Source organism: Anopheles cruzii, chromosome X (assembly GCF_943734635.1).
Source record: "Anopheles cruzii chromosome X, idAnoCruzAS_RS32_06, whole genome shotgun sequence".
NCBI lineage: Eukaryota > Metazoa > Arthropoda > Insecta > Diptera > Culicidae > Anopheles > Anopheles cruzii.
Window position 1 is genome coordinate 299,627 of NC_069143.1, and position 21,131 is coordinate 320,757.

A 21,131-nucleotide genomic window follows, 5' to 3' on the forward strand; every position below is an offset into this window, starting at 1 on the left:
GCGGCGGTTGGGCTCATTGCCTTCCCTTCCCCAACCCGCGAGCGCGCGCGCGCAGGTTTCGCATTAAGGAAGAGGCTTCGAAGCGAAGCTCACCCCTCCGTGCACAGGGTGGGGGTGCTGCGGTGGCCTACGGTGGCAGGGAAGGGTTGGCGCTCAGCCCTCTGGTGGCGGCGGCGGCGACTTGTTTGATTCACTTACCGCGCAGTTGGAATTGACCGAAGAGCCTCTCGCCTTTGCACACTCCTCTTTCGCCCATTTAATTCACTTTCCAGCCACACGCTGCGGTGTGTGTGTGTGTGTGGAAGGAGCGCGGGGGTGTGGAAGGAGAGAAGGAGTGGAGCTGGCTAGGCCATTAGGTGTGTGTGTGTGGAGGCGAAAGGCCGACGCCGCGAATCAACCCTCTAAGCCCGGCCCGACTAACCCCAAACATCCCAGCCGGCCGGCAGTCGGCCGCCCCGCTCACCCGCGCGTATGTGGAGAGTCGCCCGGCACGGCGCCACCAGCACCAGCCAACAGCAGACCGCCGACCGGCCCATCACATCCCAAACCCACACGGAAAAGTCCCAAAACCCGCGGACTCCGCGCGAAACGCCAGGAAAACAAAACAAAAAAAAAAACCGACTCCCGGGTGCGGCGGGTGGCGAGGGGGCGCGAAAGGGTTTCTGCAGCGGTGGAAGGGTGGATGAGAGGAGGGGGCGGGGAGGGGCAGGAGGAAGTTGCCATCAGCGGACCGCCGGGCCGCCGAGCGGCCGTTTATTTATCTTTTTTCCTTTGCCGGTGTCGGCGGCGGTGGCGGTCGTTGGCGGAGGGAGGAATGGGGATTGTTGGTTGCTGGCGGGTGGGGAGAGACGAGTGACGAAGTTTCTCGGAACCATCAACTCCCCAATCATTTGGAATTGGAGTTGAAAACTTCACCGAAAAAAAAAAAAAAAAAAACCCGAAGGAAACGAATCATCAACCAAAAAAAAAGGATGAAAAAAGCGAGAAAAAGTGCTCACTCCGCGGTTTGTTCTTTTTGCCCGCTCTTTTTTTTTTCTTGTTGGCTCCGGGACGCCTTGCATTTTACCCTGCTGCGTGCGTGTGTGTGTGTGTGTGTGTGGGGCAGGGAGATTATATTTTCGGTTTTGGTTTTCGGTTTTATGGTTTTATGCTCCTTTTCGCCTTGAAGGCTCCGGTGGCTCCGGAGTCTTCATCCGGAGGGCTCAGGATTTTCGGCCCCCGACGTTCCCGGGTTTATGGTCCCGAAGTTCACGGTTTTCAAATCAAATTTCCGGACCGCCCCAAGTCCTGCGGCCGGGGTTTTCGGCTCCGTGGCGGTTCCTAGGGCGTTCGGTTCGACTTGCACTAAAGGGTTCCTTGGTGCTCTAGCTTGGGCGGTGTTTCTCACGCGGCTCGCTGAAACGTGGCCCTGTGCCTCGCCGGGATTCAGTGTCTGCCACCCTCATAAGCCGAGTCCCCTCCCCCGCACTTCGTTAGCCGGCGCCAACTCTGCAGCTCCGGGGAAGCGATTCCAGAAATTGGCGTGATGCGCGCAGGCTTTCGGGAATTTCGGGCCCCCCTTTAGCGGACACGAACGCCAGGGCCGGTCAGGCCGGGACCCTTACGAATGCTCACTGACTGACCTCGCCACGTATGCACCGTACCTGCCCCGGACTCGGATCTCGGTTAGCGAAAGGACACGTCAACGTTTCAAGTTTTCAAAAGCTTCGCTTTTCGGGAAATAGTTCGTCTTAGGTCGCCGTAATGGGCGACCGCAACGCAGCAACGTGGCGGGCGGGCGGCGTTCGTTGCACACCAAATGACCACCGTGCACACACACACACACACACACACGCAGCGAGTATGGTAATGTGTGGCCCTTTCGATCGCAGTGCAGGCGGCGAACCTTCGGCGAATTGGAAGGGCCCCAACGGAAGGGCCGTTGGGCCGCGGTTTCCACAGGAGCCCAGCCCGCTGTTTGCCCTTGACGTTTGCCCTGGCCCCCCCCGGCACTGCTGCCGCACCCCCTCCACGTCGGTGCGCTCGGGCCGCGATTTACCGGTTTTGTGATCGATCAGCGAAATTACCTGGCGCGGCGCGAATTCTACCACTTTCCGGGTGTCGCTCGAGTGGCGCGGTGCGGGGGCTGGGATCTTGTTTGACTGCTCCCTTCACCAGTCGCTCGGCCTCCCCGCTCGGCCTCGGGTGGTGATCCAAACTTCCGGGACAGGGACCGGGACCGCGTTGACGCGATTCGATTTATGCGTGCGTCCGATCCACAAGGTCCAGGGAGGAGGCGGAGGAGTAGAAGGAGGAGGGCTTATGGTTATGGCAACCAGTGCCGAGACACGGTGAACGGTGCACAAGATGACGCGACTGATAGCATGACTAAATGCGGCCTCAATCCCCTGACTGACTCGCCATCTCGCACATGATCTCAATGACAGCCATGGGATTCCGCCTGGTAGGAGTCACAGATCAGGGGCTTCCACTACAACCGTGGATACGCCGGCCGGGGGCACCGATTGCACCGTAGCAAATGTGTTTGTGTTTTAAACTTCGCTTTGAAATGCACAATCCGTAGAAATAAAATAAAATCCATAAAGCCCTCAATCAGCTGTTGATGCCGGAGCGGATCGCAGTCGGCGACGACGTCAAGGTTGAGACGTCGGGTGGCGTCGCCGTCCACGCCATAAGCGATTGCTTCGGCGTCGATTTTCTATCGCCCTGGGGGGCTGGAAACCGGCCCCGGGTCCCCGCTATCTCACATCTCACGGCGGCGACTGGTTTTTTGCCACAGTCGCGCCACTTGCCAATTAAACTTCACCCACAACGCTTGGTGCCGCGCTCTGGGGTCGCACAAGCCGGCGCAAATCCGCCGGCCCGGAGATCCGGCGATCCGGCGATCCGGAGGCCGCAGGAGCGTCGCGCGTATGTGCTCGTGACCATCACCGAGTCGGCCGCCATTTGCCATTTGTTTTGCCTTTTTAGCTGACGCAGGTGGGTGAGCCGCGGGAAGGGAAAATCGTGCATCGTCAAAGGGCATCAAGTTCCCCGACACCGCACCGATAGAAGGTGGTACGCACCGCCGAGCATATGGAAAGGCTCCTCCGGTGGGCCGTAAGGGGCCGACACTCCAAACGGCGGCTCCTAACTTTGTTTCCGCCTTGTTGTTGCACAACTGGGCACCCGGCTGGAAGAGTGTCCTCCGGTAATCCTTTCCCCCATTCGCCCGGTTGACGGCCTCCACGCCGTTTGCTCACCGGGGGGTGCTCCGAGCAGAGGGCCTTGTAAAACCCCGCCACGGTTCCTTCGGGTCCGCGACGAATTATGGGTTATAAAACTGCGGCCAGGCGCCGGGCCCGGCCGGGTGAATGTGTTGTAAAGGCAGGCGGCCCAGCGGGAGGCGATCCCCGTGGGCCGGCGATCAAAGAAGTGGCCGGCTCTCGGACACTCGGAATCCTGCCTCCTGAAAGGCTGTTTGTGAGCAAAAGGGGCCCTGTAAGGCTTCCTGGGTGTCGGGGCCACGTGTTGACACCACGACTTCACTATCGACACAGTGAGTCGCCGCAGTGGGTCGCCGACACATCGCACCATGGGCCGACAAGACCCGAGTCTATCGCGGTATTTTTCCCAGGAGCCATTTTTCATTTTCATGAAACATTAACCAGCCTCTTTTAACACACCGGTCAGATTGACCGGTTTGGTACAAGGGTGAGCCATATATGATAGATTATTTGATTATCAAAAACAAACGGCCTAATATTGTCCGATGCTGGTACTTTTATTTGAAAGGTTCATTCAAGACAGTTATGTGATAAAATACAATTTTTATTGCAGAAAATTGGATAATATGAAAAACTTATTTGCAAAGTGGTAGGTCTTTAACTCAAGCGGTGTGATATTTGAAAATCTCATTCCATTGAAGCTCATTTCCACCTCGGTTATGGTAATAGGTACGTAATAGTTATGTAAATATGTCGTTATATTAGTTACGCGAACAAACAAGCAACTATTGACTACCTCTAGATCCAAATTCGAATTGGTATTGCCGAGATAGGGCCAGAGACAATCGAAAATGTACTCAAAAATAGGTCGACCGAATGGGCTACTGTTAAGCCCAGCCGTCCAGCCATTTGAACAAAATTGTTTTTCATAAAAAAATGGCTCACCCTATTGAATATATGCTCATATATGGCTCAGCCTACTGAAAACGGCGGCGTATCGAGTGTTAAAGATTAGTACTCACTGAAACCAGACTAGCACCTGGCTTAGGCTTGGAGCTTTTCAGCCCATGTGTTAGGCGACCCGGAAAACGTTTCCGACCCGGGGCTTCCCCGCTGGACGCATCCTTTTTCGCCGGCCGGAAGGGCTGTCAAGAAGCATGGCTGCCCACCTTCGCAAGCCTTCAAGTTTCGGACAAAAGTGATCCCAAAAACCAAAACAAAACCCAAAAAGGAACCAAAATAAATAAACCATAACCCGGAACGTAGGCAGGCCCCGAAACCGACCGCGGCGCCATTGGCCCCGGTTTGGGGCAATTTGCTGCGCCTCGTTTGGTTTTATAATTTTGTTACGGCTTACGGCGGTCCCGGCGGACCGTTTAACCGCCTTACGAGCCGCGGACGAGACCGAGGCGTTGATGAGTTTCGGTGCCGAGTGCTCCGCGCGCGAAATGGGGGCCCCGAGATCGCGGTCGCGTCGCCCGTCCCACCGAAATTAGATCGCGTCCTGCGACCGGCGACGGCGACGGCGGCCGTGAGCGCCGCGGGAAGCCACTATCATCCGACCGAAAGGCGGCCACGAACACGAAAAAAATAGATAAACACACAAAGGGAGGGAGAGAGAAGGAGAAGGAGGAGGAAGAAGAAGAAGGTGAACGGCCACGAGGAGTCGAATTAAAGAACACAAGGAAGAACAACAAAAGGCCCGAAAATAACGAAGTTGAAATATGAAATCAAAAGCGGCCACAATTGAATCGGCGGCGGCGGCGGTGGCGGTGCGGCGGCTGAATGATGAGATGATGAGGCAAGTGGTTTTCGGCATCATTAAATCACCCGCATAGACGCCACGTCAACCGCCGCCGCTCCACAGCCGTGCAACCCGTAAGCGCCCTTTTGGAAGGAAGTAAGAAATTAACTTCGGCGGCGGATCTGTTGGGTCGTCCTTTGGCTCAGAGATCGCCGGCGCCGCCACGGACGACGGACGGATCACCACAACGGACACTCGGCATGCGCGGACCTCATTTGGCACAACCCACCACCCCCTAATGGTTCTGCTTCTTCTCACCTAGTGATTCTCTCACCACTTCTCACGCTCACCTTGTGTCTCCCCCGTGTCTCTCTAGGATCACCCGGGGCTGCGCGGAACGCCGCTCGCGATGCTGGCGGCCCAGTGCAACAAACTGTCGAGCAAATCGCCGCCCCCGCTGGCCGACGCCGCCGTCGGCAAGGGGTTCCACCCGTGGAAGAAGAGCCCCACGCTCGCGGTTGGGCCGCACTCGCCCTCGCAGAACGCCACCGTCCAGCAGTCGATGGGCGGCGGAGGAGGAGGTGGCGGGGGCGGCGGCGGCGGCGGCGGTAACCTTGGAGGCGGCGGAAACCCGGCCGCCGCCGGCGGAGTCCTGCAGTCGTCGCTCGGGCGTCTCTCGTCGTCCGGCAGCTCGTCCACGATCAGCCCGATGGCGAACCTCACCACCAGGTAAGGGCTAAACCCTCTCTTCCCGACCTCCCAAAGACACCTCCCCTCCTCCCGTCCGGGACCTCTCCTCCCCTTGACACTCTCTCTCTCTGTGTCTCCCGGGTTTGAGCCGCCGCGGTGGAGTTGCGTTTAATACATTAGGTGTTTGAGCCAATTAGTTCGGTTTTTATTCGATATTTGTGACCTAACTACAACAAACAAACGTATGGAAACTACCTTAACGAAAGTATTGTCCGTCGTTAGCTTGCAGGTAATTAACGGGTTTCGTATCGATAGAACTCCTCGCCTTTAGAAGCGATCCAATCAGAGACCTATTTCCAAAAGAACTACTTTCTTCCTACTTTCATTAGAAATGAACCGCTGCGCTACCTAATCGTTACTTATGCAACGGAACAAATACTAGTCCAAAAGAGCATCATCTGGTGAATATAGCGGGTTTCCAGTTTCCAACCAACATTTTCGGGATAGGTTTTGACCGGTTTTTGACCAATTTAGAACATCAGCCTTTCATGTCTTTTATCCCATTCTCGTTGTTTTATGGTCCAAGCTTTGCTTCAAATGCATTAATTGTTGCTGATGGGATTGTCCTTCAATAATTTGTTCTTACGCAGTGAATATTTCGCTTTGGTTGCGGTGAAACCTGGTTCACCAGGTCAGAGCTTTTTGCATTTAGAATTCTTGTGATAACCCCTTTTTTTCATCACCAGTGACGAATCGGTACAAGAACGCCTTTCGTAAATCTTTTTATGTCTTTTTTCAATTCATGTAGAACCCATAAGACATACTTCTAATCATTCCCACGACACTCAGGTTGTGGGAAACGTTCTCCTAACATTTCTACAAGTTCTTTTTGCATCCGACATGCTTCCCGATCCTGCAATGCTGCCAACTCTTCATCATTAACCATTTTTGACTGTTCAGGTCGCTCTTGCTCTTCTGTCTCTTGGCAAAAATCCCCTCTTTTAAACCGCGCAAAGCGCATCTGACACGTTGTGACATATCAAAGACATAAATTTGTGAAATTGAGTGAGTAACAATGCCATCCATTGCGGTAAACCGAACTAATTAATATAAACACCTAATACGAAGCCTACCAGTCCCAGGTATATCCTTGTTACTTTCTTCGTCTTCCCCCGCCCCCCCGTCCATGCCCACCTTCCTACCACCGCTACCAACACCGCTTTCTCCGTTTCCGTTTCTTCGTGTAGCGATTTGTACTTTTCGGCCGGCGCAGGCTCGTCGCCGGGTGGCTGCGGGGAGAACCCGCACGCCGCCCTCGCCCTCGGAGCGGCGGCTGCGGCGGCGGCTGCAGCGGCGGCGGCCGCATCCGGCAAGCTCGGCGACGGCGGTAGCTCGGGCAACGGCGGCGGCGGCGGCGGCGGTGGCGGCTCGTCATCGTCGCCGTCGTCGTCGTCGGCCTCGTCGTCGCTGAGCGCGGCGGCCGCGGCCGCCCAGCTCGGGTCCGTGTACGGCCGCCACCCGTACGACTGGCACCCGTTCAACGCGGTCGGCAAGCCGGACGCGAACGGGGGCCTGGTGGGGGCCGGGGCTGGCCCGGGTGCCGGGCCGACCGGCTGGTGGGACATGCACGGGCCGGCGGGCAGCTGGCTCGACATCGGCACGAGCGCCGCGGCCGGGATGCACTACGCGGCCGCCGCCTCGGCCGCGGCCGCCTCGGCCGTCGGCGGCTCGTCGGCCGAGCACTACGCCTCCACGCTGACGCACGCGTCGCTCACCAACACCGCACACCTGCTCGGCTCCGGCCAGCATCTGCTGCAGGACAGTTGCTACAAGAGCATGCTGCAGCCGAGCGGCGCCCTCGGGGGCCAGTCGGCGGCCGGCGTCGGTGTCGGCGTCGGCGGCTTCGGACTGGGCCACGGCCACGGGCATGGCCATGGCCATGGGCACGGACACGGGCATGGCCACGGCCATGGCCATGGCCACGGGCACCACGGAGGCGGCGTGTCGCCGGCACCGCCGCCGAGCGCACCGCAGGCACCCTCGCCGCGCAGCCAGCGGCGCTACTCCGGGCGGGCGACCTGCGACTGCCCGAACTGCCAGGAGGCGGAGCGGCTCGGGCCGGCCGGCGTCCACCTGCGCAAGAAGAACATCCACAGCTGCCACATCCCCGGCTGCGGGAAGGTGTACGGCAAGACGAGCCACCTGAAGGCGCACCTCCGCTGGCACACCGGCGAGCGGCCGTTCGTCTGCAACTGGCTGTTCTGCGGCAAGCGCTTCACGCGCTCGGACGAGCTGCAGCGGCATCTGCGCACGCACACAGGTGAGAAACGATTTGCTTGCCCGGTCTGTAACAAACGATTCATGCGAAGTGATCATTTAGCCAAACACGTCAAAACCCACAACGGCGGCGGCGGCGGCGCTAGCGGCGGCGGCGGTGGCGGCGGTGCCAGTGGTGCCGGTAGCGGGGCAGGTAGTGGTGGCGGTGCCAGCGGCGCTGGAGGTGGTGCTGGTAGCGGCGGTGGTGGCAGTGGTGGAGCCACCGGCGGCACCGGTGGTAGTAATGCCGGGGGCGACGGTAGTGGCGGCGGGTCTGCTGGAACCGGAACCGGATCGGGCAGTAGTGGAGGCGGCACCGGAGGCACGGCCGGTAGCGGTGGTAGCGGCGGCGGCGGGACCGGCTCTGGGTCCGGGGCGTCGTCGGCCGCCGGCAAGAAGGCGGCCCAGACGGGCTCGGCGGGCTCGGCGGCCTCCATGGACGCCCAGTGCAGCGACTCGGAGGAGAGCGAAGCGGTCGGTGGTGGGCCGGGGACCGGTGCGATCGACCACCACCTGCACGGGGGTCCCCTCGGCGCCCTCGGGGCCCTCGGTATGGGCGGCGGTATGAGCATGGGCGGCTGTCACTCGATGGGCTCCCCGGGATCCTTGGCGCAGCATCAGCAGCAACATCAGCAGCAGCAGCAACAGCACCAACAGCAGAGCCATCACCCGCACCCGCATCCACATCATCCGCATCATCCCCATCATCCCCATCATCACCATCAACAGCAGCAGCAGCAGCATCTGCACCATCATCAACAGCATCACTCGGCGCATACTCCGAGCCCCGGGCTGGAACACGTCGGCCAGCAGCAGCAGCAGCAGCAGCAGCTGGACGTCAAGCCCGGCATCGTCTGAGGGCTGGTGGGGGCGCTGGAACACCCACCGTTCCTCGGCACCTGCGGCTACTACGCACCTTAGCCTTGCAGCACAGGACAGCCCTCTCATAGCTCCGAATAGCTCAACGCCCGCCCGCCTCGGCGCTGTACATAGAGCGGGGTGCTGAGCTAGGCTGGAGACAGGAACCGGGCCACCCAGAGGGCCAGGGGCGAGGAGTTCTGGTCAAGAGGGAGGCGACTCCTCCTTGATTGGGTCTTGGGTCTTGCCGCGTGGTAAGTCCCGGCGGTACGGCGGTTTGGTCGTTTTGAATCTTATCTTAGCAGAATCTGTCGATTGCCGCCGGTCGCTGTATGGCACGCCGTAGCGCCGTTGAAACCAAATGTCGTCCAAGTTTTCAGCTTCGTAATTTCGCCGAAGCCGTAAAACCAATCAGCAAATGTCACGAAACGTTTACAGTGTCCAGATAGGAACTTGATGTCTGGTCCAAACACTTGATGGACCACCATTGGACCCATTTTATGTGTGTCACAGTTGACCAGAGCTTCTCGGTTGGTCGAGGTTGGCAGAGCCGAGCCGAGGGGGGAGAAACCAGGGTTTGGCGTAACGCAAAACTATATAACTAAATAAGTGTAAACATGATAAAGAAAGGAAAATGCAACATGCAAACTTGGACAGTCGGAAATCGCACAGGCAAACATAAAAAAATTACTATTCTTACGCTGTAGCAACCTAGTGGATTAATGTACTACAAAACAACTACAAAGAAACGAACACACGAGCACAGGATACAGGCCGCAGCAAAGGGTGTAAGGGTGCGACCCAGAGACAGGTAGCACAGGACCAGAAAACAAAATGGCCCCCCCGCTGTCATCCCGGAGGTCAGCGAATCGAATAAAGCTCGAGCTCGAGCGATAAAGAGATCAACCTGTAAGCGCCTGTAAGCGTTCGCCGCAGAGAGTTCGCCAACACGGATCCGGAAAGAAAGTGGCGCAAACGAGAATGGCAGAATGGTTAGATGCCTACCTCCCCCTACCACGCACCCCCCCACACCCCACCACTCACCCATCCACCGAGGATGCGATAGGATGCGCGGGCTTTCGTTCGTTCGATTTGTTCTTTCTTTCCAAATGCGAAACAATGCGCAAACTCAACTCACTAAGCGACTCACAGCGAGGTGTGTGTGTGTGTGGTACAATAGAAACGGGTGAAGGGGTCGGGGGGAGGGATGGGGGGGGGTGTAGCAGGGGTTACGATTAACAACCATATTATTATTAACTTTATTATCATTATTATTATTAACTTTTATATCTTATCTGTGACGATTACTATGATTTTGTTCGTACCGCGGTACGCAGCGTAGCGGCGGCGGCGGCGGCCAACCGGGTACCGAGTTTGCGGGAAAATTATAAATATAAAAATTGAACACATACACACCCACACCCACACACACCCATATGCAACTATTCATTGCATTTCAAAAGAAATTGTCATTGTTAGTAGAGAGCAAAAGAGTTAGAGCTAATATACGAAAGAAACGGACACACACTGTGATGCGTGAATGAGCCAACTAAACTGCGTAAGTCAATGTTGCCCAGGGGTCGTATCTGAAAGAAATGTGGGATGCTGTGGCACTGGCACTGGCGATGCTCCCAATTGTGTTTCATAAAAACACCTACATCCGAACTGTAACTTATTTTCAATCAACTACCCCCCGGTTGATCGAGCAGTCGCTAGTAACAGGGCGGAAGCACAACGTTACAGCAAGCAACAGCGATCAATCACTGTCCCATCGGTGGTTTGTCGGCCGAGTGGTGCATCCAGTTTCGTTCCATCGTGGATCGTATCGACGAAAGAAATTCATTGTTTGTGGACAGAGTGGTAAGAAAGTGGTGACATTCACTGACATGTCTGACAGCTGTTATCGTGCCGAGTGGTGTTGATTTTCACGGTAGGCGAACGAGGCGATGCTGCTAAATGCAAAACAGGGCCACTAAACGACCAGAATGCATTCACTCGGCGACATGGACCGCGATTCAATTTACTGCGCTGCGTAACGAGCCGTGACTCTGTGGACTCGGTGGGCGCCGGTGGGCTCGAGGTGGGCAGCGATTAATAAATTCCGCAATTAATCGACACGTGCTGTGTGCCGTGATTCCAGTATTCTAATCAGCACCGTAGGGGGGTGGGGTTGAGGTTGACACCGCCGCCTAACTCAAGACACGTCCTGTGCGGTGGGGCGATTAAGTGTGTGAGTTCCTGAATGCGAAAAACAGCAAAACGGGATTTGAGCGTGCTCGAGGGTCGACCGGAGTGTCGATTTTAATGTGCCCTTCCTGAGTTGGACCTCCGACCCGGGCAATCGTCGCGGCCCGGCCACAGGCTGCTTTGCGCTAGTTGCGCGAGCGGCGGCGAGTTTCGCAATCAATTACTTCCCTAATTGCCCTTGATTAGCGGTGCGCGCTACGCTGTGAATCGCGTATCGTACGCCATAATCACCCGTTCACCCCGCCCGTCTCCGAACATCGCCCTCCGAAGCATAACCCGGCAGCCGCTAGTTCATAACAGCCGGCTAGTTGCCGCGCCGAACAGCTCCAAACAAACACTGCTGGGGCTGCTCTCGGAACTCCTCGGAAATTGTTTGACCAACCACCGAGCGGCCGTGGCGGCGTGGAGGATCTAGGGGAAACCGGGGGAAGAGTTGACCGGGGAGGGGAACAGGGCAGCGGATCGGTATTTTCCGGGCCCCCGGGGGGCCCGGATACCCATCGACCATCGATGTCGTCCAGTGGTGGAGTCAATGCGGGACTCATCATATTCGCAACTTCAGCTGCGAAGTCTGCAGTTCCCTATGTCCCTCCCCTATCGCACCGCTTCTCTACCCTTGCCTTTCTCTTTCTCTCTCTCTCTCGCGCATGTTCTACTATCTTGGGAAGAGTTGACGAATTTAATTGAATTGTTTCGTGGAAGGGGCCGACCATCTATCACACACTACTCCCGCAACTGCTGCGTCGTTTGCGACTCCACACTTCGGCGTCGGCGACACGACTTTCATCTTTCCCACTCGATCGAGGCGCCACCAGGGCACCGTTTGCACCCGCCACCCCGCGCTGGGACGCTATCCTTCACTAGCGCGTCCGCTTCTCGGAAGATGCCGATTTACTTCTGTCCTGCGTCGGAGAACGAGGCCCAATATTCGCGGACTCTGGAGTTGATTGCGTGCGGCAGTTTCGATTCTGACCGAACTGTGTCCCTCTCTATCTCCGTCTCTCTCTCTCTCTCTCTTTGTGGGCCTGGCGACGGTGGTTCATCCTTTGGTCGAGCGAATTGCGATGAGCCTATCCCCATGAATCGCAAATTGACGGGTTGTGTTCCTCAAAGTGAGGCAGAAGTCGGTCATCATTTCGTACGCTCCGTACTTCGTTGAAACCTGCAGAAAGCGTGACGTAACATTGGCGGTGTTACAGTCCGTTCACAATGCACGCCACGCTCTTGTGACCTCTTGCTATGGTGGTTCCTACTAGAGCCTCCTACCTACCGAATGGCGTGCTGATAACTTGCCGCTAAGGTTCACATAGTTTACCGCAACCAGAACCAATTCCTGCGGTGGTCTCAACTTGAAGCGGGCCACTCCCTGAAGGAGTTGCAACGTTGTGTCGTTGCTGAACGAGTTTGACATTGTTATTCCCCGCTTGGCTCCGCGTGACAACCGTAAATCTTGGCGCTCGTAAAGAGTCGCCGGCTCGGCAGAGGCGGAAGACAACAAACGCTTGTTGCGCCACACTACCGACTTTGACACGCACGCCACCCGCTGCCAAGAGTCGGGTCCGCCCCGGGGGGGAGAGAATGTGTCAAAAACTAATAAATTTAGTGGCAGCGTGGTGTCAATATGGGAACATTCTAATCATCGTTCTCCGTGTGCTTCGCATCTTGGCGTCGGCATCGTCGACGTCGGCCCTTTTGGTCGGCCGGTGCTGGGACAAACTGGGAAATCTTTGCCTCACATCCTTCTACACCTCTATCCCTTTCGCACTCTCGCATCTTTCGGATCTCGCTGCGCGTGATGTGTTGCTTCCTGGTATCGCACCCTCTCGTTGCCGTCGACCGAGCATTCCTTCCCAGAGTACCTCACCCAATTAATCGACACCGAAAGGAGGAAGTCAAAGAGCCGCGAACAGAGCGCGACCAGGGGAAACCGCGAAAGGGGTGAAGATGGCCCACCCCAGCGTAGCGGATCATTAATCAATCCAGGTTGCCGGCGACCGAAGCGACCCTACCCGACCTACTGCTGGCTCGTTAGCTCGTTTTCTTTTTCGGTCCCCGGTCCGACTCCACGAGGGACCACGTTTTGTTGTCAAATCTGTCTATCTATCTATATATATATACACTAGCTACGCGGTCCCTGTCAGGTCACACCTACGGGACCAATCGAAGAATTCCATTTGAAGATTGACTGCTAAAAGAGGACCACAGTTGGCTGACTTCGGGAACTTCATCAGGTCCAGCAGGACAACAGCAACTAGACAAGCCGAGGTAATCTCTCCGAATCACGACACATAAAACAAATAATATTTCGGCTGTCAAGTTGTTAATAAATTTGATTAAATCCACTTCCATGCGGCCGCAGAGGGCCGCAGGAGTCCCCCATAAGTCAGACAATACCCGAAACCCCACAACCATCAACCAAACGCTCCCACCCACGCAAGAACGACTCCGCAACATAAAACGCTCGCCATTTTATAGCTCGTTTGCGGCTTAAACTCGGCTCAAGGCAAACCACCCCCTTTCCGGGCGTAGGGGAAACTGTTGTGCGGCTTGGCACACCGCACCCTTGCTATGCCTGGCTTGCCGGGCACCTCCTCCCGGGGTGCCATCTATTTTCGATCCTGGCAAGTTACGCTCGTTGGTTGCGAAATTTATTGGACACTTCACCCGGGGATCCCGTGGCCTTTCGGGGTGGGGGGAGTGAAAATTGAAAAATTGATGATGTTTAGATTAAGTAGATCTGTGCCGCATTAATGTTTTGACACCGCATCAACGGGACGCTCCCTCGCTCGCCCACCGAACACTCTAATGATCCTCTGGTGGATGTGGAATGGTTTTTTGTATTTTTTTTCCCCATTCCGGTGGACTTGCGATGTGAAATTCCTCCCCTCTTTTGTGTGCGATGCTGACGGTTGGCGGTAGCTCCCTGGCTCCTTGACGCGAAACCACGCCGAGAGTGATTCCTTCCCTCCCCTAGTGGTGGATATTTGCGGGGATTATTCAATAATAGTCGTACCAATGAGCGTCGGTCTTATCCCGCTGATGGTAACTTCTGGTGGCACTTAGTGCCATTAAGCTGCAGGGATTTACTCAGATGGGGTGATAAAAGACGGGCAGGAGGCAACACAATTTAAGGGTGAATGATTGTTTCGGGGGTTACTCACCGAAGTAATCAAATTTAAAGTCACACGGCAAAGCGATACAGATTCGTGCAATCAATTTGATATAATTCTTCGTAAAGGTTTTGCTTGCGGGTTGTTTTCTTTCGACATTTGATACTACTACTTGGACTTGTTCATCGATAAGTTGGTAGGGTATGCTGTCAATTCAAATTTATGGGGTTTTAGTCAATTGATTTACCTCGCCCTCAAGATTGCGAATCAAGAGACAATCATTTCTCAAGTCCTGTCTGATACAAAACAGACAAAAACGCCATATCATTACGCGTGATTTCAGCGTCTCCCCGGAGCCTGAATTAAATAGCGATGAGTACTACTGATTCGTCAACATGGAGTCAACCAAACATTGCATCCCTCATTTTCTCCACCCGCACCCGCAGCCCCACCCACACCATGCCTTGTGGTGTAGTGAAGAGAAAAAGCGGAAAGCATTAAAATCTGCGCGGCCCGCAAAGGATGGGATTTTTCTTCCAACAATCTGTTCTTTTGAGGCGTTCCGCTTGATAGCGTGAGCTACAGGGTGGTGCAGGGTGCAGGGGGCCCTACTGACTCCCCATCATGCGGCCTTTTTTCTCAAGGAACGGACCGTGTGCCGTATTTATATCTTGCGGCTTTGTGCGCGGAGGAACCGCGAGGACGGCATCGTCAAAGTCAGCGATCTGGAGCAAATAGCGAAATTATGCAAATGCTTTCCACACTGCGCCCACGTACACACACACACACACACACACACACACCGCTGACTTCGCGATCGCCTACGCTCCTCGAAGGCGGGAAGGCGAGGTGCACTGCTAGTGAAGACACATCGCATCGAAGGCACGTCGTCGCCGTCGTCAGACCTCGTCATCGTCATGGTGCGGCCGGCAAGGTTGATTTTTTGCCGCGAAAAAAAAGAGACACATTAAAGGAAGAACGTCTTCTTCTTTTTGAGGCTGGCCGCTCTTCCTTTTTGCCCTATACGGGAAGAAAAAAAAACGGAAATCATGATCGCGAGAAATGTGGGTGGGTGGCCCATTCGTCTTCTTTCGCCCGACGTGGATCGAATTTTGATTCTCCGGCACATGAATGACGGCAAAAAGGGCAACGAAATGTGATGCGCTTTGTGCGGAAGAAAGAGAGCGATGCGATGCGTGTCAAAAGAGCAAAGAGTCAGAGTCTTGGGTTAGGGATTGCAAAACGTAGACCCCGAGGCCCCGAGCTCCTCCACGTAACTCTACCGCAGGGCGATCACCAAAAAGGTCGAGGCCTGGGGGACGCTTAGGACATTTACGAGTCACACATTAACATAAGACAGAACGTAGCTATTCATTCATTTACACCATACAAAATAGCCGAAAAGCGCGGTCCGAAGTTCTTCATGGAATTGCGCATGAAGAATGGATATGACGTCTCAACTGCCGTTACTGTAGGGGGCTGTCTACCTTTGACATCGGACGAGGTCGACGTTTGCGGTTTGCTGACGTTGGCACCTGCTGTTTGGCAGTTGGCCGCCTCATTGTATTTACTATTGGCATCGGGCCTTCTGTCACCCAAGACCCAGGCGTGCCGGGGAGCCTAATGATACACTCTCCGGTGCCGACTGGCAACCGCCAGATGGCTTGAAGATTGGACGGGCACAAAGCCACTTCGCTGCCGGAAGGGTTGCGAAATGATCTGCAGAAGAAATTGGTGAATAATCAAGCCTAGCAGCGAGGCGAGATAAGAGCAAGGAGAAAGTGCAACGGTGCAAGGAGTTACATCCTTTGGTGCGATTGCTTTGTATGACAGATTAGCGCCCTGATCGCTTATTTATGGTCTAGTTGAACAAAGAAATTAGTAAAAATGGCGAGCAGAACGCTAGACGATGCTGTTTGTGGAAAAGCTGTTGCGTTCGAACCGAATTGTTCTCAAACCAGCCAACCCATCTCTCTCTCACTCTCTCTCTCTCTTTTGCTCTCAATGCCTCTGCCTTTTCGATTCCGCGTTCCCGATTCTGTTCCCGATTGCCTTTGGCAACAGCTCCCTTGTTTGGATTGGCTGGCGTTTGGTTGGGTTTGAATATTTTACAAAGAAAACCGCTACTGTTTTCCAACCCATCATTTACACGCTACCATCTGGTGGACGCACACAATAGGTGCCAAATGCAAAATGTGACGCGAGACGGCCACGTGGCTCTCGCGCATCACGCTCCACGCTACCCGGCCGTTCCGGGTGGCGGTGAAAGATAATATGAACGCTAATTTGCGAACGTCACAATGTTGAATCCTTTTTATCACCTCGGGGAAAGGGATACCCCAGGCAGAGACCGGGAACCGGCAGCCGGGGTGTGGCACGGCCCCGTTTCTTATTTTCCATTGAACCGGAGAGTAATTGAAATCAAGTTTCGTGTCACGGCACGTGCCGCACGAATCCTCCGGGCAAACAAACCGCGTCCGCGTCCGCTTTTGATCTTCGGGCTTCAAACTACGTCTGTAATCGCTACTGTAGGCAACGCAGTGCAGTGAATTTTAAATGTCACCTAATGAGGAAGCGATTACGTCAAACAAATTTCAATAATGTCCTGATTTCGTCCCTGATCTCGCTAGCGGCGGGGGGGCCTTCCCTTGCGCCGCCTTTGATGGGAGTGCAATATTGACGTTACGACGAGTTTACGCTGAAAAAGTAGAGCACTCTGCCCCGAAACAGTATTTGGCTGAACGGGAGCTGAACGGCTCTGGAAGGATGTGTCTGCTTACCAGTCACCGGAGACGTTCGGTAGACGTTGGGAAGTAGTTTTTTTTAATCTTAGAAGAACGGACTGGGAAGTAGTTAAATCCAGTGAAATAAAAAGAGGTATCCTCACGGTGGATCACACACACACACACGCACACTGGTCATGGGTAAATCAAGGGAAAACACATTCCGCGTAAATACGTCCGCCTGCGTGTAGTTGGTCCATGAACAGATGGAGTAAATAGATAAACATGGAAAAACATCACTTGCCCCAACTCGCTCTCCGTTTCCTCAGTCTTTGTTCCTTCTGCTGCCCCACCCCTGTCCGCCTCTAACAGCCGCTACGGCCCGTAATCCTCAAAGAGGGGATGATCGTTTTTCATAAAAGATTAATAAATTAATTCAGTAAATTGTTGCCAAGAAGCCAAAGAGCCCCCATTCCACCATTTTCTTTCTCTCTCTCAGCGCTCCAGTTATATCGTGCTTCTTGCCTGCGTGTTTCCCCCTTCGTTAACTATCCAGTACCTCAGCAGAGCAAAGCGGGAGCACAAGAAACAGAAGAAAGTAGTTGCTCGCAATAATTATTGGTCTTTCGGTGGCTTGGAAAGAAATTGAAACAAAAACAAGAAAGAATTGCAAATATATTGAAGCAACATAATTAACCCCTCTGCCGAGTCTTCCCCCGCCGGCCTCATCACCCTACCTTCTTCTACCTTCACAGTCTATGATGCTTTGTGTGCCGTGTTACAGTTGCGTTAAGGGGGGGCTCACGGGTATCCTTACTTGAGCGGTCGGCTTAACAAACAGCAAAGAACAGACCCTTTAGCCCCCCCAGTACCCGTTGGAATGCCATTTGTGGGAAGATTCCTAATCAGTAGTGATAGTGAGCATCAATATTCGACCTATAATAATTAAAAAGGGTTGTCCATCTTGTCCATCATCTGGTCCATCAAGTTTTGAATATTTTCCAATTTTCTGCAAAATGTCAAAGGTTTTTTTCTGAATTTTGACGTTGACGGATCTCAATGTATGGATGGATGACATATATGTGTGTTGGTCTCCCGGCTTGTTGGACTCCACGGGCCACTAGAAGGTGGTAAGTGGGCGCATTAACCAACATTACCTGCTAACCATGCTACGAAGCAAATGAAGTAATCGCTCCGAAAAAGCAACATTATCATTAGCAGTCCGTGCGTGCGCGATTACAGCCGTTTGAACCGGGCCCACTGTGGCAGGAACACAATAGAAGTACGAAACCCGGAAATGCCAGGCTCGAAAGCCTGGAGGGAAAACAGAAACCCCCTACGGCAGCTGTCGAGAACGGTTTGACCACAAAACTGTAACCAACAGCTCTCCCGTACGCCGCGTGGGAGCGTGTATGTGCCAAACTCGGGCAAATACTCCCTGCTCCCGGCTCCCGGCACCGCAGCAGGCAGGCGACACAAAAAATATTTGCTAATCATCGGCAGTCGTCGGTGGCGATGCCGCAATGCAGCCTGCGACAGGACTGCAGACCACAATCAATGGGACCAACCAAGAGCAGCGCCTTTTGGGTGCTGGCCTCTTCCTTTTCCGCCATGCTGCGCTTGGCTGAGGACGACCACATGACATCTTGCTAAAGAAGAAGTACCCCAGGGCGAGCAATCCAGGCCGAACCGAGCGGAGCAGAAGCGGGAATTGGCGAAAGGACACCTTCACCAGCACGCTGGGAGAGAAGAGAAAAAGAACATTTGCTCAACAAAACAACGCACGGACACACACACACACAAAGAAACAGATTGAAAAGGATAGAAGAAAAGTTGCTCGTAATTGCATTTAATTTGCCCGACACAAAAACGCTGTTCGGCCCTAAGACGCTAAGAGGAGGCTCAATACGGAATCCTTTGCCTGCGCGGTACCCTCGGCAGGGCCCGAAAAGGTACGGATCTGGAACTGGAACAGGTGATTGTGCAAGGCTGTCCGGCTCCAGGTTACCGGTCCCGGGAGTTTGCCAGCAAGGACATTTGCCAGGACCTTTTTGCTGGTAGCGCTAGCGATTTTTATTGTTTGCTTTCCATCCCTGACCCAAGAGATTCCCGAGCGAGCCCAGCCCAGAGAATGGGAGCGCGCCGTGCGGCCGTCATCCTTCACCTGTATGGGCCATTCTGGGACCCGCTCTACCTCCCATCGGTCGCGTACAGGGGCTTCCCATTCATCGACAGGGCCTTCCGAAACTGAATGGCCGAATGGGCTGGGAGTGATGTAAGAAGGCTCGGCCTCTCATCAGTGCCCATCACTCATGCGCGTCCCTGCGCTCTATTCGTCGATCCTTCCGGGGCTCAATTGTCCGACCAGGCCCCGACCCAGCCCAGCCTAGCCCGCCGAATGATCGATCGACGCCGTCCTGGACGCCAACAAAAAGGACATCAAACACAGGGCCGCTGGGAGGGGCCGTCGATTTTCGCGCCAAACCAATTTCTGCCGAACCGATTGCTTCTCCCTTCGACTGACCCACAACACACTGACTGATTGGCAACGATTGGCAGCAACAACAGCTTGCTTGCCTTGCTTCTGTTGCAGCGTCCTTCCTTCGAGTGTCATGAGGTCCTCTACGGAGCGAGTCTTTTGGCGAACGTGTGTGGCAGAAGTGTCACCCTTTGGACGGCGTTTGGCGTTCGTAGTGTCCGTGCCCTGCGTGTCTCAAGATTAGGCTCTATTAGGCGACGACGACGGCGACTATTTGGGAGCTGTTGGGTGCCTCAGCTTTGCCTCCAACCAGGCCACAACACACCCTCCGCACAGGACCCACAGGGTGACGGCGGAATGCACGATCTGCGAAGAAAAATCGCACACAATCGCTTCTCCGGCAGCTGTCGCCGTTCTCGTGGGGCGATGAATTTTACATCATACCACCCCACCCCACACCATCCTCTCCGCCTCTCCGTCCGCGTCCGGTCAACCGCAAAAACCACAAACGCAGCGGCAGATTTGCAGTTCGCCAACCGTTCGCCGATCCCAGCGATCGCTCCCGGCGACCCACCCGGGAGAGTGATTTATGGACTCCGGGAGTTGCGAACTGACCGTCCAGGAGAACGCAGGACAACCGACGAGATCCGGGTCCGGGCGACATCGTTGCATGATTTATCGACTCCTTCCCTATTCTTCCGCCCGGGCCCGATGGCCCGATCGGCCCGGACCGATCGCCGGTCGGCCCAAAAACCGGGCCGGACCCGGGTGCGCATTGTGCCGTTGTTGTCGGTGGTGTTGTTGGTGTGCCGCCGCCGCCTGGACAATATGGCAGGGCCAAGGGAAGGGCCGCCCGCCCGCTCCGAGGAAGCCGCAGACAGGGGCGGGAGTGAAAATCCCTCCACAAGCCTGGGGGCACGCTCCGTGCGCGCGGACCACGGTCTCGCCGTTGAGTGGTTTAGAAATTGATAGTCATGCATTTTACTGAGTTCTATGCGAAGCCGCACCCCTGCCGCACCTCCGCGCTTATCGGCTCTAATTCCTCGGGCCCACCTCGTCGTCCGCCTCGCCCTCTCGCTCGCGCTCGGCGTAATGCTACAGGATTATTAATTTACGACACAATTTTGCTTTCATCTTTTATGACCTCAGCCCAACGGGGCCCCTTGGTCGGGCCCCGCGTACACCTTTCTTGCCGTGCCTTCCTCCCCACGCCCTTTTGCTCTACCATCCTAGAGGTCACCGCTTCTGGGGGCTGGATGACGCGGTCGTTTCGTACGCCATGAACTTTGTTTAACGGATCAATCCCTTGCCGCCAGGACGCCGAAAAGCCGGGACGGGTACGTGGCGGACAGGCGCGTCACAGGACACTCAGCTAGTCTCACGCCCCGTTTTCCGACCGCCAGATAAATCTGTCACTGCAAGCTAGCACGCTACAAGGCGCCCTTCCTCAGCCCGATTCTCCCGCCTCGATTACTTCGGTCGATCTTCGGAACGCCTCATCAAACGCCGATCGCCCGCCGGATCGGATCGCCGGGTGCGTGTGTTTCTGACAGTCCTGCAACCTGGGGCCGGGGCGCGAGGCAGAGGCAGGAGCCTGGCAGGCTGGCAGGCGCAATTACATTTGCATGCGTACTGTCCCAGAAGTAATCATACCCTTGCCGCAGTGCTAGTGGCCGCAGCTAATGATACGAACGCGGCTTCGCCAGCGTCGGGAAACTAGCTCCGGAATGGAAATGGTCGACCACTGGCCATGTCGGC

The 21,131-nt window shown here is 55.3% G+C and overlaps 1 protein-coding gene across 1 annotated transcript in view; it reads left to right on the forward strand.

Moving 5' to 3' along the window:
• Positions 1-9,922, forward strand: part of LOC128267615 (transcription factor Sp8) — a 17,833-nt gene extending 7,911 nt beyond the window's left edge. Inside the window, exons 2-4 of the mRNA XM_053004501.1 lie at positions 5,327-5,679; positions 6,888-7,960; positions 8,021-9,922. Of these exons, the coding sequence (XP_052860461.1) occupies positions 5,327-5,679; positions 6,888-7,960; positions 8,021-8,814 (2,220 nt within the window). The 3' untranslated portion in view covers positions 8,815-9,922. The remainder of the gene's footprint in view (positions 1-5,326; positions 5,680-6,887; positions 7,961-8,020) is intronic.
• Positions 9,923-21,131: the final 11,209 nt, after the last annotated feature.